We start from the raw sequence: 15,443 nt of genomic DNA on the forward strand, positions 1-15,443 counted from the left end.
TTAATAGAAGTGGCTGTTTAATATTAGAAGTTCATTTTAATATTTTTCTCATTTAAGAAAAAAAAAGGAAAACATGACATTTCTTCGAAGAAAAAGCTTGGATGGAAGGTAACTTTTTTGCCTTAAAAATGTTACCTAGGAATTGCTACTGCGTCGCAAAGGAAGCGCTTTTTAAAAAAAGCAACAAGCCAGACTTGTAACTACAGTACCATTTTCTCAAAGTCACTTTTAGGTGGCTGAACATCACAGATCACCAGTGTCCTCAGCTCTTGGGTGTTTTCTTGGCTGCACAAGGCACAGCCAGCACGGCTCCGTGTGCTTTCAGTGTCTGGTCACTTCCCAGGCAGAAGAGGCCATGCACTGAAAACATTTGATTGGCACACTGGTGGTACATGCATACAGCTCTGTGTATTGCTTGCTTTGTTGACACGCTGAAGTGTTTTGGAAACTCAAAATGAATTCTTGACCTTAGCATTTCTGAGCGTTTAATTGGACCGCAATGGGAATATGCAATTAGCTTGGGTCTTCACACCAACTTCACTGTTCACAAGCCTAGTAATTTTAATCCCATAATGTCTGGTAATTAGTTGAAACATTGACTGCTTTTTTTTGGTAGCAAAAGGTGGTGGGTTAATATATGGTCAGCGCTGACACCTTCTCTGAGTAACCTGCAGGCCTGACCGTCAGCCTTCCACAGCGGGTGTGATTTCCTCCTGAGGCACTCGAGGTGCAGGGGACACACACTGCTTGGAGCCAGCCTGGATAATGTTCAGCACAACAGGGAGGAAAACAGATTGCACGTCAGGAACGGTGCTGCTTTGGGCCCTTGGGCAAACCCTGGTTTGCGGTGTGGGGTGTGAGAAATAAATGCAATAGAGGTCATTTCATTGTAAGTAATTAAATGGTAATCTGTTTTAAATCTTTGAGCCTTTTTTTTTATTATTTTGCTACACTAACTGCGCAACTCCTAGCAGTGAATGTGGGTTTACTCTGCTGAAGCTTTAAGTGCTTTATTTCCTCCTTTTGGTAAATATTTAAAGATCCCATTGATTATTCCTATCTCTGAGCCTGAGAGCTGGAAGCAGCACATTCATCACACATAACAAATTTTAATTCTTGCTTTGAGGGAAATCATGGCTAAATCTTAATCACAAATGAAATGTTTACCCTGAAATAAACACTTCCAGGAAAATGACTACATCAGCCACATGTATGTAACGAGCAGGGTGCTGGTGTGTTACAGCACACAGGCAGTCACAATCGTGCAAGGGACCTGCTAAGCCTGTCCTGAGGTTTCAGAGTAGCTGTTCAGAAGCTGTTCAGGCTCTACCCTAACTCTGGCTGGGCTCTGTGGTCCTCTTCAGAGACTGTTCCAGAGCAATAGTCCTGTGCTTGTTAGGAACCTTCTAGCCTCCAGCCTAAATGTGCATGTGGCTTCTATCCTGCTGCTACATCTTCTCAGGCTTAGAAACATTCAGAGTTAGGAAACAGAAATTCTTAGCCAGAGGCCAGCCTTCCTCTCATGCTCTTTCCCCCAGCCACCTGCCACAGGACTTTTTTGTCCCTCTCCCACTGTACCACCAGGAATAACTTCTTGTCAGCACATATTGGTGAGGTATCGAAGTGGGCTTTTAAAGTAAAAGTGCATGTCCCAGCCTTCGTGTGGGATAAAATACAGAGTAAGGGCAAAGCCGGGAAATATCCCGGGCCAGCTTCCTGAGCACGAATGGGAAAGACATTTACATGGGGCAGTGCAGAGGCTCTCCAGAATTTATTACAACATATCAATAGCGATGCATTTTCATATTTAATATGGATACCATCATTGCCATTCATCCATGGAAATGATTAAGATTTTAATTGATAGAATAATTTAAAACAGAGTTAAAATGTTTTAAGGTTGTTTAAGAAGAAAAATTTAATACAAATTAAGCTAATACCTCATGCTGGAAATTGACCAGAGCGCAGCAGAAGTCACTCTGAAAATCAAAACAGCTTTGTTCATAATGCTGGAGCATTATGCCCAAAAAAAGTGGATTTCCCACAGGATTTCTTTCCTGTGCTAGGCCTTCTTCAGTGGTGCCAGCCGGCCTCATTTTGGTGGGATAAAAGATCCCATAAAACCCGGGACATCCACTTCAGGTAGAGCTGGTGTGCTTTGAAGAACAGACCGGTTTTATTTTACACACACACACCCCGATGTTGGCAGCAGAGGTAACGCGCGGCCTTTCCCTGCTTCCCCGGGCGCTGCGGGCAGGCCGGGCCGGGCGGGGCGGGGGGCCGGGGGAGCCCCCGCTGCCCGGCATCAGCCACGGGGGGCGGAGAGGCCTTGGCCCCGCAGCCGGCACCCTGGCGCCGCGCCGGCTCCGCAGCCCAGCCCTGCCCCGGCCCCGCAGCCCAGCCCTGCCCCGGCCCCGCAGCCGGCACCCTGGCGCCGCGCCGGCTCCGCAGCCCAGCCCTGCCCCGGCCCCGCAGCCCAGCCCTGCCGCCCTGCCCCGCAGCCCAGCCCTGCCCCGGCCCCGCAGCCCAGCCCCGGCCCCGCAGCCCAGCCCTGCCGCCCTGCCCCGCAGCCCTGCCCTGCCCCGGCCCCTTTCCCCGGGCGGGGCGGGGCAGCGGCCTTCCCGGGCACCGGCCGCCCCTCTCCGTGGTGCTGAAGCGGCTCCCGCCGCCCCCGCGGGCGCGGGCCGTGCGCCGAGGGCCCGCCCCTGCCGCCGCCGCCGCCGCTGCGGCTCCTGCGCCGCCCCCGCCCCGCGGCCGCGCAGCGCCGGGCGGGCTCTGGCGGGGCGCCATGGCGGAGCGCGGGGCCTGAGGCGGCGCGGGGCGCCATGGAGGCGGATTTCGCCGCCTTCGGGAGCCCGCTGTGCGGCGAGGTCAAGCGCTTCTGCAGGCGGGTGCGGGAGACCTACCGGGAGATCAAGGAAGACCTCACCCCCTACAAGGATGACCGCTACTACCGGTACGGGCGCGGGCGCGGCTCTCCCCGGGGCTCCGCGGCTTCCTCCGGCCTGGCCTCCGCGGCGCTCGGCCGGCGGCTCCGGAGGGGACCGGGCCGTCACCGGGAGCGAGCCGGGGGATGCTGGGCGGGGACCGGCACCGGCGATCTGAGGCCGGGCTTCGGGCGACGAGCCCCGGCGGCGCAGCGGGAGCCGCCGCCCCAGCCCGGGGCCGTGTTCCGGCGGGCGGCGCCGCGGGGCCCGGGCCCTGCAGTCCCGCCGCGGCGGTACCGGGGCCGCAGCGCCTCCGGGCAGAAAGCCCAGCGCCGCCGTTCCCCACCTCCCGCGTTCCCGTCCTTACATCGGTGATACCCGCAGTTCCCATCTGCATCCCTCCGTGCACGCCTTCCCCTGCCCTAGCGAGGCGGCGGAACGTGGTCTGGAGCACCGTGAACCGGCCCTAGGACAGGGACAAGCGGGCGGGGAAAGCAGTGGCCGGCAAAGGGACGGGTGCACTGAGCAGGCTGCATCCATGTTCCTGCCGTGCGTGGCCCTGTCCCCCGTTTCCCTAAATGACCAGTGATGGCGGGAGACCGTTCGTGCTCAGGGATTACACAAGGCTAGGGAGGACTCCAACGGCGTTGGAGGACGGGCTTAGAAAAGAAAAGAATTTTTGGATCGGAGAAAGGGTCTGAAAAAGTAGAGCGAGAATCAGGAGAAACAAATGCCAGGAAACAGAATGAATCTCTTCAGCCCAAATACAGGTTGTGGGGAACAAACAGTTGGGTAGCTTTTTTTTTTTTTTTTTTTTTTCGGTGGGAGGGGAGGTATGGGAATTATACTACCTTATAAAATACCTTCTTTCAACAATGACATTGTCTTATACATGTAAAAAATGTCATTTGGGCATACAGCAAAAGCACGGTTTGTAAGATGTGAGAATTAAAACATCTACTTCAGTCACCACTCCAGACCTCAGCTGCAGCTGTGTCCAGTTCTGGGCACCACACTTGAAGGGCTTGCCAATGGAAGAGAGCATAAGGACAGAGATATGGATAATCAAAAGCCTAGCAAACATAGGTGTGAGGAAAATTTGGGGTTGCTCCCCGAAAAGAAGAAACATCCAAGTTGGAGCAACAGGAATTTCTGTAAAGAGAAACTTTAAGTTTGTCTTGGACAAAAGATTACAGAGTAATATTAATTGAAGTAGTGAAAGCTCATATTAGTCATTAAGAAAAAACTTCTGAATGGGAAGGATGGTAAAACACTATAGAAAGAACTATCCAGGGAGGCTGTAGCATTTCCATCATCTGGAGGTCTTTAAAAACTTTTCACAAATGTGTGCCAAGAAAGACGTAGGTCTGGCAGATGCTCTCTTGAGACAGAAGGAAAAATTAGGTACCTTGTGAAGTCTCTTTCAGCTCTATTTTACTATAAATCTGAGCATAAGGACTTCTGCCTCTTTGTGCATGGTGCCCCAGTTCTTCTGCTTTGATCATTTGACCCCAGTATTCTGTGCCTGTTTTCCCAAGGAAGGGGCAGGTGGCCCATTAGATTGAAATTGTCTCATTGCTCACAATGGTAAAGCCTACAGAGAGTCACAGAGTTTGGAAACACTGCCTGACAGCTTGGCAGAGTTCACCATAACCATGGTCCTTCCTGTCAAAACAGGGGCTCTTTGTACCTGAGCATGCTGTGAGAAGCCATGGGAGGTGGTAAAGAGCGATGGAAATGTGCCTGTGTGCACCTGGCAGCATGATAATGAATATCGGCACTAGAATGGAGAAAGAGGGGAGGCATAAGCTTCGAATTAAGGAATAAGAGGTCCTGGGAGAGGCATTTGTTCAGCTTTGTTTCCAGAAGAAACTTGAGCTCTCCAAGGTAAATGGTTATTAACTCATTTTTATGACTTTAAATGTGTATGGAGGGACTTTCTGGGTTGAAAAGAGAAGGTGCTAGCCCACCGCATCAAATGAGCTTGTACAGTTAGTGCTAGATTGCCCTTTCTTCAGTAAGAATATCCCCAAGAGTTATCAGCTGCAGGTCATCTAGAATGAAATGGGGTTAATATTGGGCTCTTGGCAAGGAAATAACATTTCATGACTTAGAAGTCATGCTAGTACTTCCCTGCATTCCCAAAACCCTAACCTAAGTGACCTGCAATAAAATTAGTTTACTGTTACTGTCACTGCATACCTGCTGTTCTGGTGAGTGCTTCCCTTCAGCATGATGGATGGATGTAGCAACGGCATCTGCCTTTTAGATTCTAACTCTCCCTTAAGGGATCAAGAATTCGATACTTCATCCTCTCTATTTTATTCAGTATGTTTGGTCAGGTTATAAATAAGTACATTCAGGGATGTAATGGAGATACTGCTCTGACAGCAGGCAGAATTTTGGAAGTTTGACCAAGGAAAGGCTGTGTGGCTTGCCTTTACTTCAAACCAGGCAGGTTCTTCAAAATAGTAAGGTTACTAAAAGCAAGTAATATTTTATACCAGACTAACAAAATGAAGAGATGGTAAAACCACATAAAAGCATGTTTTTCTCTCTCACACACTGTATTCACAAATATGAGGCTATCAACCGCTGCTAGCCTTAACTCTCCCCTCCCACCAGTTGAGCACAGCCATTGGGCCTTCAGCTGGTGGTTTCCATCGCCTCTTCAGAAACAGTGGTCAAGTTCATTAAGTGGTAGGAAAGGAGAGGCTGGGGCAGGGCAGGGGGTGGGTGGGTTTGCAAGTAATGTTTTCTAGAAAAAAAAAAAATTGCTGCTGCAGTCTCACTCCTGATTTCTGTAAGGGCTTCCTTCTCTGAGTGCCAACAGAAAAACTCAAAACTGGAAAGCTTTGGAGCAGAGCTGGTGCAGAAATGGAAAAACACCAAGCAGTCCCCTTTGTGACTGGCAGGGAAACAGCTTTTCTTGACTCAGGAGTGCTTGTTGTATGCTGTGTTGGTATGTGCTTATTCTCAGTGACAGGGGATTCGGTGTGAAGGGATGACCTAGCTCAGAGACGGCTGATGAAGCTGTTATCCCAAGTAACTATGCTCTCACTGCACAGATGGCTGAGTCACTTCAGATTCAGATCTGAGGCTGTCCCAGTTCAGTGATATCTTTTGGTGATGGTTTCCTTTAAAGCACGGTGCTCTTGAACGTGTGGTTTAGCAGCTGTCTGTGAGCAGCCTGTTCTTTGGGCAGGGGTGAAAACTAAGGGTGGCAGGCTCCTCAGCCACCTCAAGCCACATCACCCTTACGCTGCATAGCCCCAGGGCACTCATCCACACTATAGAGATGAAGGGGTGTCCGTGTTAGTTTGTTCTGCTCAGCAGCCCAGTATAGTCTGTACATTGTGCATCCTGGTGTATTTCCCCACAAACAAGCACGAGTTTACCCAGCCATCTGGGAGAGGTGGAGAGAGCAGGGTTGGCCGTGGCTCAGCGCACTAACTGACGCCATCTGCCTGGGTTAAGAGTTCCCTTAGGCAGACATGGCACTTCATGATATGCTTGTGAAAGAAACTATTTATTTACAGACTAATGGGTGTCATATTAAATAACCTCATTGGTAACTCCAATACCAGGTCGGTCTGGACTTAGTACACCTAGGATTAGTCTGTGGTACACCAGGAGATGCTTGGTGTGGTAGATAAGCTCAGAGAAGGCAGACTGGAATAGTGTTGGGCTCTCCCATCAGTCTTGGGCACCACTACAAAGTGCATCAGATCTATTACAGCAACTTCAGGGTTGTTCTAATTTATACACCTGACAAATTGGTCTGAAGAAGCCACTTGAATGAACAGTTTGTTGCCTGGTGTCTCTCCCTCCCACTCCAATATGTCCCTTCCTCCCCTAGCATGCCTTCTGGCCCGGATGGCAGGGCAAGGAGAGGAGGGCTGGCAGCTGACAGCAACCTCCACTGCACTAGGCAATTTTAACTAAGCTATGGGTACAAAAAGAACTTAGTACAAATGTTACTAAAGCATCTACATTTTTATTTCTTCGACATGTGGTCTGTGACATATACAAAGCTTATCAGAAGACAGCAGGCCTCACAGCAGGCCTCCCAATCAGCCAACAGTTATTTCAGTGGGAGTTTCATAACTCGATCCCCTAGCTAATGTCAAAGAGTTCAGCATGCTGAAAACATTTTGATAGGAAAGCAAGCAATGAAAGTGCCTACCTGACAGAGAGTAGAGAGCAGGAAAGTGGCCAAACTGTGGTGTGACATCACAGTTGCATAACTAAGTAACAGCTTGGTACTCTTGAAAAATCAACTTCTAGGTTAATGAACATATCCCACTGGCCAATCAGCTTATACAAGGAAGCACAGTGTTGATGCTGAATTTAGTAATAATACCCAGAGATTAAGATAAATGACCTACAATCTGCCCTGCTTTAAATAAGGGATACATTTTAAACTCCTATCATTCAATAATACGACATTTTGTACATCAAAAAGAAAAGACTACATATAGGACATCGTGAAACTTATTATTTAACTTGCAGCTTTAATTAATGCTTGATGTTGCTTATATGGGTAACAGAAGTGGTAATTATAGATGATACCGATATTCTTAATTCCTCAGCATCTCCTACGAGTGTTTCCAGTTCATGAAAACATAGCTAATCTTCAAAACATGTGGGAAAAGTTCATTCACAGTGGTTCTGCTCCCTTAACAAAAAGACCACAGAACAGCACATCATTTACTCAGCAACAGAGAGAAGCTGTTCATTTTTCCTTTGAGAAACTAGTGTCTGTGTGCTTCAGAGAAACTAGAAGTTTGCCAGAGGGCTGTTGTGATAAGGATACGCTTCTTCCCACCTTCTTAAAATCTTTCCCAAGTGCTCAAAGTGCAAGTCTCTGAGAAGCCAAGGGGTCAGCAAGACCTTGCTAGAGAACTGCTGTGAAATTCCCTGAAGGTTCATGCTGCTGCCAGCCTAGCCCCAGGCAGGACCTTCAGTGGCTGCTTCAAGCCACAACTGGTACCCTTCTCTTGTTCTTACAGGGCTCACTGCTGGGTCCTGGCAACTGGGGGAAGAACCCAAATGACCCCAGTGTGAAGTACACAGCTAGGGCTAGAAGGCTTGAAACAGCAGCAGGAGGAGGAGACTTAACACAGTAGCTTCATGATGGCTTTAAGCTGCCATAAGCTGGCTCTGTGGCTGGAAGAAGCCATCCTAGCTCTCCTAGTCACACATTTTGCTCTTTTCCTCGTCTGCCCACAAATGTTCCTGGTAGCTGCACAATGACAGAGCAACCAATCCAGCAAAACACCATTTTCTTTCTGAGTTACTTGCAACTCAGATAATTTCCATTATTTGATTCACCACTACTGCACAAACATTTGTGCTCGCAAAAATCAAAGAGCTACGGAGAGGCTGGATTTCACCTTTTGTCACTAAAGCTGTAGGTAGGAGCCATGAAAGTATAAACTGGTCATGAAAGCATAGCGTTAGTGTTAAGGTGGTTAGTGTAAACAGAATCCTAGCTGAGCTGGCATTCAGCCTTCTTGTTCATAGATCAGCCTGCCTCTTCTTGCAAGCCTCATTCACCATACACCATCCACTTTCTACAACGTATGAGGCAGACAGTAGCTTCTTGCACTGTTTCACCCCAGAACACGTCAGACAAGGCACTGAGTGGCACCTTCTTGCAAGGGGCAAAGCAGAGTGAGACTGACTGATTCTGCATTTGTGGAGGGAGAGGGGTTTCACAGTACCTTCCCTCTGAGCGTTTAGTTTGTAAACTCAATGCCACTATTTTGACAGCACTTACAGGTTGCAATGCATGTGTTTACAATGTATTCACAACCCTTTGAAAGCTGGTAGATGGCAAAGAGAAATGTGGTCCCATGGCTGATCGAAGTGAGCTGGATTTCAAACTCTGCCATCCACACGCTGTTCTCTGAGTGACTTTCGGCTAGGCTGTCTCTCTGTGCTTCAGTTTCCTACCCATTCAATGAGAAGAATGTATTTTTATTTTGAGGAGAATACATTGATTCATGTTAGTGAAACATCTGAGTGCCAGAGGGATCGCAGCAGTTATACAAATAGCTCAGATGTGTGCACATAAATGGTAGCAGTCGTAACTCTGCAACTGTGCCTCCCAGAACACTGGAAATGGTCACAGATGCTGTAAACATCATTCCATCATTTTCTGGTCAGAGAGAACTTGTTGGGGAAGCCTGAAGTCTGCTGAGAGCGAGGCAATGCATGTCATATCACCTATGACCTAATGACTTCAAACTGTGGCTTGGTAGTGCTATCTTGTTCTGAACAGATACAGTTTGTTAGGTTGTCCTGATTTCTCAAACCTTTGTTTTCTGCCCTACAGTAGCAATTCCTGTCGATTTCAGATTTATAAATGCCTTTATTTCATCACTTCATATTATGCATTTCTCAAGACAGCCTTTTTATGAGATTACTAGATAATCATCAGTGGTGTAATTCAAAGATCTAACTGATGGGACAAATATGGTATCATTGTCTGAATTAATTCCCAGCATGTTTCTTTTGGGTTTAGTGGTGCTACACAAGATACACACTGGGTCCCACAGGTCACCAGTAATTACATGAATTACCTGTAAGGCAACTGAATGAAATTAATAATACTGTTAATGTTAAGTACCTTTAAAAAGGAATTGCAATAAAGCCATCTTACCATCTAGAGTAAGCTTTTATGGACGTATTTGATTGTTGAAGAGATAATTTTTAAATTATATGTTGACTGATCTATCTAAACATTTCTGGAGTCATCCTGGGTTGGCAATATATATATGACAAATACCAAAGCCAGGAAGTTACTCGGAATTTTATCCTAGACTAGACACCAGGTATTTTATCCTAGACATGTGTTGAAGTGCTGGCTTTCTATCAGAAATTAGCTCAAAATATAACTTGGCAAAATCCCTAAAGCTGCCTAGTTTTGATCATTGCTACCCAGTGGATCCGTTGACAATCTTTGTTGCCCAATCCCAGGACATTTAATAGGAAAGTGGAACAAAATCCAACTGTACCTCAACATTTGTGCAAGAGCAAAATGGTGTTAGGTGCGATCTGGAGATTTTTATTAAGCAGTATCTTCAAACCAGTAGCTGGTGACTGGGAGCTGACCGAATTCTCTGTGAGCACGATACCTCAGTCACATCTCGAACACCACGAAGCTGCGTACAGGTGACTGCAGTGATAGCATTTTCATTCCGCTGGAAGAGCCATTGCCATTTGGTCAGGCTGGGAAAAAATCCCATCACATCTGCCAGCCGGGAGGCTGTCTCTAACGGGCACTAAACCAGCACGTGTTCACCACAGATAAGTCACCTCAGGCCTTACGCCTCAAATGGGCAGGTTTAGATCAGATCCAGAACCAATTCTCTGTCTTACATGTTTTCTGTTTATAAGGTTACATTTCCCTGATACACGTGGCTTCTCCTGCTACACCACCAGCTGACGCGCGCGCTGGAAACGTGGAAAATGCCGCCGCCACCCCAGCGGGGCGGCCCGTGTCGAAGCCCCGGTGGGCGGGGGAGGCCCAGCCGCTCAGGGCCTTTTCCCCAGAGCCCAGGTAGCACCTCAAAGGGCCGAAGCTCAGCGCCGGGCCCCGGCGGCCCTCCCGCGGCCCCGGGGGGGGGTGGCGGCCGGTGACTGCGCCCGGCGCCCGTCCCTCGCCCCGGCGCTCCCGCTGCGGAAAAGCGGCGGCTGCAGCCGGCAGTACGGCGCGGGAGGCGGCGGATGGCCCCTCAAGGCCGCGGGCCGGGCCCTGCCCGCCGCGGCTGCTCAACGCGGGGCCGCCAGCCGCTCCCCGCGCTCCCCGCACCGGCGCGGCGCCCGGCCGCCAGCCGCAGAACGCCGGCCCGTGTCCCCTCCGGCCCGCCGTAGCGCCGCCGCCCCCCGCCGGCAGCGCTGCCCTCCGGCCCCCCGGCTGCGGAGCGGCGGGGGCTGCCGTGACGTCTCCCGAGTCGCGTGGCGGCCGGGTGACGCACGCGGAAGCCGCCGCGGGGCGCCGCTCGCGATTGTGCCACGGCAGCGGCGGCGGCTCGGGGCGGGGGGGAGGCGCCTCCAATGCGCATGCGGCGCCGGGATGGAGCCGTGAGTGGTGGGCGGGGGAGGAGCGGGGTGGTCGCGGCTCGCGCGCCGGGGACCCTCGCGCGTGCTGGGCGGGGTGGCGGCTCGCGGGGGGCTCGCGCGGCTGCCCTCGCGCGCGGGCGCTGGTGGGGCGGGAGCGGCCGTTAACGGCTGGCGGGAGCCCGCTCGCCCGCCCGCCCGCCCGCTTGCATACCCGTCTGCCCGCCGGGCCGGCCTGCGGCTCCGGGTGCCCCCCGGCTGCCGCCGGCGCCGCCCGCTGGGTCTCGGGGCGGGGGGGCAGGCACCGGCCCGCCGTTACCGGGACCTGCTTGTTCGCTTGGGTCAAGGTCCGGAACGGGGAGCAGAAACGCCTTCCGCTGGCCGGGTGCGGGAATCTGGGCTTTTCCCCTGTGAAGACCTGGATCTTGCCGTTCAGGTTACATACGTTAACTCTCGTTAAGGAAGTGCGGTTACGGCCGGTTACGTTCATGTCCCGGGGCCATGGTTCGCCAGCCCGCGCCTTGCGAGCGCCAGCCCGCTCCGAGCGGACCGCGGCGGCCCCCCCGCTGCTGCGGGGAGTGAATCCCGTCGCAGCCCCGCGCCCGTCTTGTGTCTGAGAAGGAAAAAGCAAAACTTGTTTTCCCGGATATGTTTTCGCATGGATAGAGGCATCGCCGTGACTAATTGTTCAGAGTTCAATGAACACAACAAACAAAACGCTGAAAAAAAGCACCAAACCTACCGCGTGCTCGCAAGCTAGACAGCATAGTCGTGGTTAGCTGTCAGTTGTCATAGAGCAGTGCTGTGAAATGCTGTTAGTATTAACTGCATGCATCTTTTTATGTAGTCACGTGCTGCCTCATTAGCTACTAACCATTGCAGAATACATCTGCAGGAAGAAATTAAAGGTCTCCTGAGGGACACTGAAGCAAGCTGTGTCTTTAAACTGTGAGAAAGTGCAATAGACCCAGGACTATGAATATAGGTAGCATATATAATCATTTATATCAAAGTGGGTTTGATGGATTTATTTGGGAGTGAGCCTAGAATAGAAGAGAGCAGTTGGAGGCAGAGGTGTTGAGGTCAGCATGCCAGAAAAACTGTTCTGGGTAAAAGTTATTTCTGATTTTAATATTAAACTTTGTGCTACCTACTGCTTAATCTCAATTTTGTCACAGCCTTCCCATCTGTAAAGTGAGAGTCTTAAGTGAAAACTATTGTATAAGAGGCTTTGTTTTCTGTGATTGTCTTTGTAAAGACTGTGATGCAGGCATGAGAAGTGATTTCAAGTTGGGGAACGGCTTGAGAACCATTTTGCTTAACCATTTGAGCCAAAACTTTACTCAAAGAGCAAGATTTAACCTACCCTTACATCTCACTTATGGATGGTTTCTGAAAGATTGCAGGTTTTATGAGTGTGCATTTCCATAGTTCACTCTATCACGGATTGCGTTAGTGCAGTTTAGTTCTTACCGGCTGCTGTTTGAGATGTCAGAGTAAAATAATTCTGCTTCTGTCTCTGTGCTTTCTGCTCTTTTGCAGTTGGTTTTAGACATATCCATTTTAATTATAAAATATGTAGTTTCTGTCTCAGGATAAAACTCAGTACAGGTGGTAAAAGCTGCCTGAAAAATCTGCAGACTCTTGGATGGCTGGTCTTGAGCTTCAGGCTGCTCTGGCTAGGCTGATGGAAGCGTCTTCCATTGGTAAAGCAAAGCACAGTTCTTAACTCATTTGAATAGATGCTTCCAGAATGAGGAAGCTTTTTTTGCTTTTTCCCATAAACGCCTGTAAAACATTTTATTCTTTATTATGCCTTCCAGATGTAAGAAAGAAACTGCTAGTTGGGGGATCATCCAACTTGCATTTATGTATATTAATAAATTTTGTATCATCTCTTTCCGAAAGGCAGATGTTAAACAATGAACATACAGGAAGATCATTTTATCTGCTTTGTATGTCAGCTGGTGATAGGTTGAAGTGAGACATTGAAACCACACAAGGAAATTCTATACATCATGTGATAGGAGCGCTACAAATTTTTGTTTGTTGTCGTGATAAATGGAGTCAAGATTAGGCCGAGGTCTTACATTTGCCCTTACAAAAGGAGTCCGTGTTGTCTCACTGACCTGTAAATTGCACATACTGTAGCACATAAGTAGCACATACAGTCAGTGGCTTAAATGAGACTTCAGGAGTACCAGTGTGAAAGAAGGGAAAACAGCACGTCCCTGCTCTCTCTGGTCTCCTCTCTGCTAACTGCCAGCACGACTGTTCTTAGGTAGGTGTATACCAACTCATTTTGACTACTAGGTGTTGCACCACCTGGAGAGGAGCTGGAATAAAGAATGAGCCAACGTCTGGAACATGTTTCTTTGAAAGCTTGCAAGTGCATCTGTGCTTTGGTGTACAAGTAAACCAGGGTGATAATTGCCAATAGCTGTGATGCTGTGAGTGTTGGCTGGGTGGTGAACTCCGGTGACTTTCCTGTAAGGACTGTGGAGGTGAAGCTGCTTCTCATGTTCACATTATGCATTTTGAAATGTGGAAGCTTATCAAAAGAACCGAGAATATGCATAGCAAGTCAGAAGTATCCTGCATGAGACTGTATAGCTGTTAAGAACAGCATGAGCATATGTCATACTTTCCTGCATATATACGATACTCTTCCAATTGTCAGCTATTCTCAGCTCATGGACTTTTCCCATCCAGACCTGGTTTCTGTGTGTTGCGTGATCCTTGGTGTGTGCTCTGCCATGAAGCATCTGGTATCCCCTTCAACCCTTATGTTTCATTGAGGCATATCAGCATTTTAAGTACCATTTTTATATAGCAAGGATTTTCTTGTTAAGATTAGTATTTTGGTATCTCAAGATAATGTGCCGTATGTGGTGTTCTTAGGGAAACAAGGAGTGTTAATTAATTAATTAAGGAATGAATTAATTAGGGAGACAGGTCATCTGTGGAACTGGAGGAGCCCTTGGAACAGATAGGAAAATGCGCCTTAGTGTAGTACTACTACAGATGTAGTAGCTTTAAAGCGATTTAAGTGCATGAAGGCTGAGGTGTTAAGACATTGATTGAAGGAAAATGCTGTAGTTAATATCCCTGCAAAAGCTGTGCAAACAAGTTCTGGTTTGAAATGAGCCTATTATTTGGCATTTTTCAAAGTCAAAATCTTATTTGTCTGTAAGGGTCTCTGTGACAGAGATCTGATCTGTTCCTGGTTATGACTGTCACAATTTCCTGTACAATTTACCTTTTTTTGCCTGTACTATCAGCTATTCTGACTTCTTAGACTGGCGTGGGGCTTTTGCGCTACATAAGGGTGTGTGGCAAGCAAGGTAAGTTACACTGTGCTTGCAGGTGCTGTGCCCAGAGTCCTGTAAGGCCAGTTTGGGAAAACTTGTAACATTTACAATTACTTGTTTGCAGTTCTCATTACCTCTGTGGGGTTTTCCTCCCTTCCCCACCTCCTTTGTGAGTTAAATTAAGATTTGTATCTTTCAAACTTACAGTAAAGGAATAATGTAATTATTTTTTTATTTGGAAAGAATGCAGGGATTCTTAAAAACAGAGGTTATTGTTACCTTTTACTGGTGTAAAGTGAATTGTTTGCCTTACTTTTAAGGGCTGCCAGGCATGCAGGCATGCGGTACCTAGTCCCAGAATTCAGGCTGGGCTTATGGAAAGGATTCCACCACTTTTTCTGCATTTCTTCAATAATATGGTGAACCAGTAACGGCACCATTCAGCTGGTGAAAAAAAAGTTTTATTCCAAGCTGAAAGGGAACACTGTCTTTAAAATGTAATGCATTTATTTCTTTCCATGATGATGCTCATACAGTTTTATCGGAAAACGCCCTTACCCCCAATCGTATTGCTTTCCCATATAAACTGTACAGCTTTCTATGATCGTGCCTCCTGGAACAGCAGTAAATCAGCTATATGGCAGCTCAGCTCTGGCATGACTCAAAAATCAAAGTGTTGGCTGTATTTTGAAACGTGGTGGATTTTCCTGTTCTGAACTATGCATTTAATAAAAAGGGAGATAGACGAGGGATATGTTATGTAGGATTAATTCTTTGATCATGTTTCCCTTAAACTAACAGAACTGGAAGTTACCTGTTTCCAAGGGAGGCAGTTGGTCTTTTCAGTTTTTTCCCATTTTGTCTTTAACCTAATAATAACCACCAAACAATTGTGAAAGAGATGTCATTGCTTTTATGTGTATCTGTATTTAAGTGTCTAATAATAAATTTAAGTTCAGGTTTCTATTTTCCAAGCTTTGATGGAGCTCAAAGAAGAATGCAGAGCCTGAGCATGTACCTCCAGCACATCTGGAGCTTGCCTTACTCCTTTTTAGGGATGATCCTGCAGGGATGAAGTGTATATATCTATATATTATAGTGTATATATATATATATAAAATTATATATATATAGGGTG

At 48.2% G+C, this 15,443-nt stretch overlaps 1 protein-coding gene across 4 annotated transcripts in view; it reads left to right on the top strand.

Annotated features, from left to right (window-relative positions):
- The first annotated feature begins 2,731 nt into the window (after positions 1–2,731).
- TMEM181 (transmembrane protein 181) overlaps positions 2,732–15,443 on the top strand; it is a 36,039-nt gene continuing 23,327 nt past the window's right edge. The window contains exon 1 of one of the 4 annotated variants that reach the window (XM_055713928.1): positions 2,732–2,956. In XM_055713928.1, coding sequence (XP_055569903.1) covers positions 2,826–2,956 — 131 coding nt within the window. In that variant the 5' untranslated portion in view covers positions 2,732–2,825. Of the gene's footprint in view, positions 2,957–10,923; positions 11,019–14,215; positions 14,339–15,443 lie in introns of those variants that run through there. The other 3 variants (XM_055713927.1, XM_055713929.1, XM_055713930.1) reach the window with 3 other exon arrangements.

The sequence above is a fragment of the Falco cherrug genome, chromosome 6 (assembly GCF_023634085.1).
Source record: "Falco cherrug isolate bFalChe1 chromosome 6, bFalChe1.pri, whole genome shotgun sequence".
NCBI lineage: Eukaryota > Metazoa > Chordata > Aves > Falconiformes > Falconidae > Falco > Falco cherrug.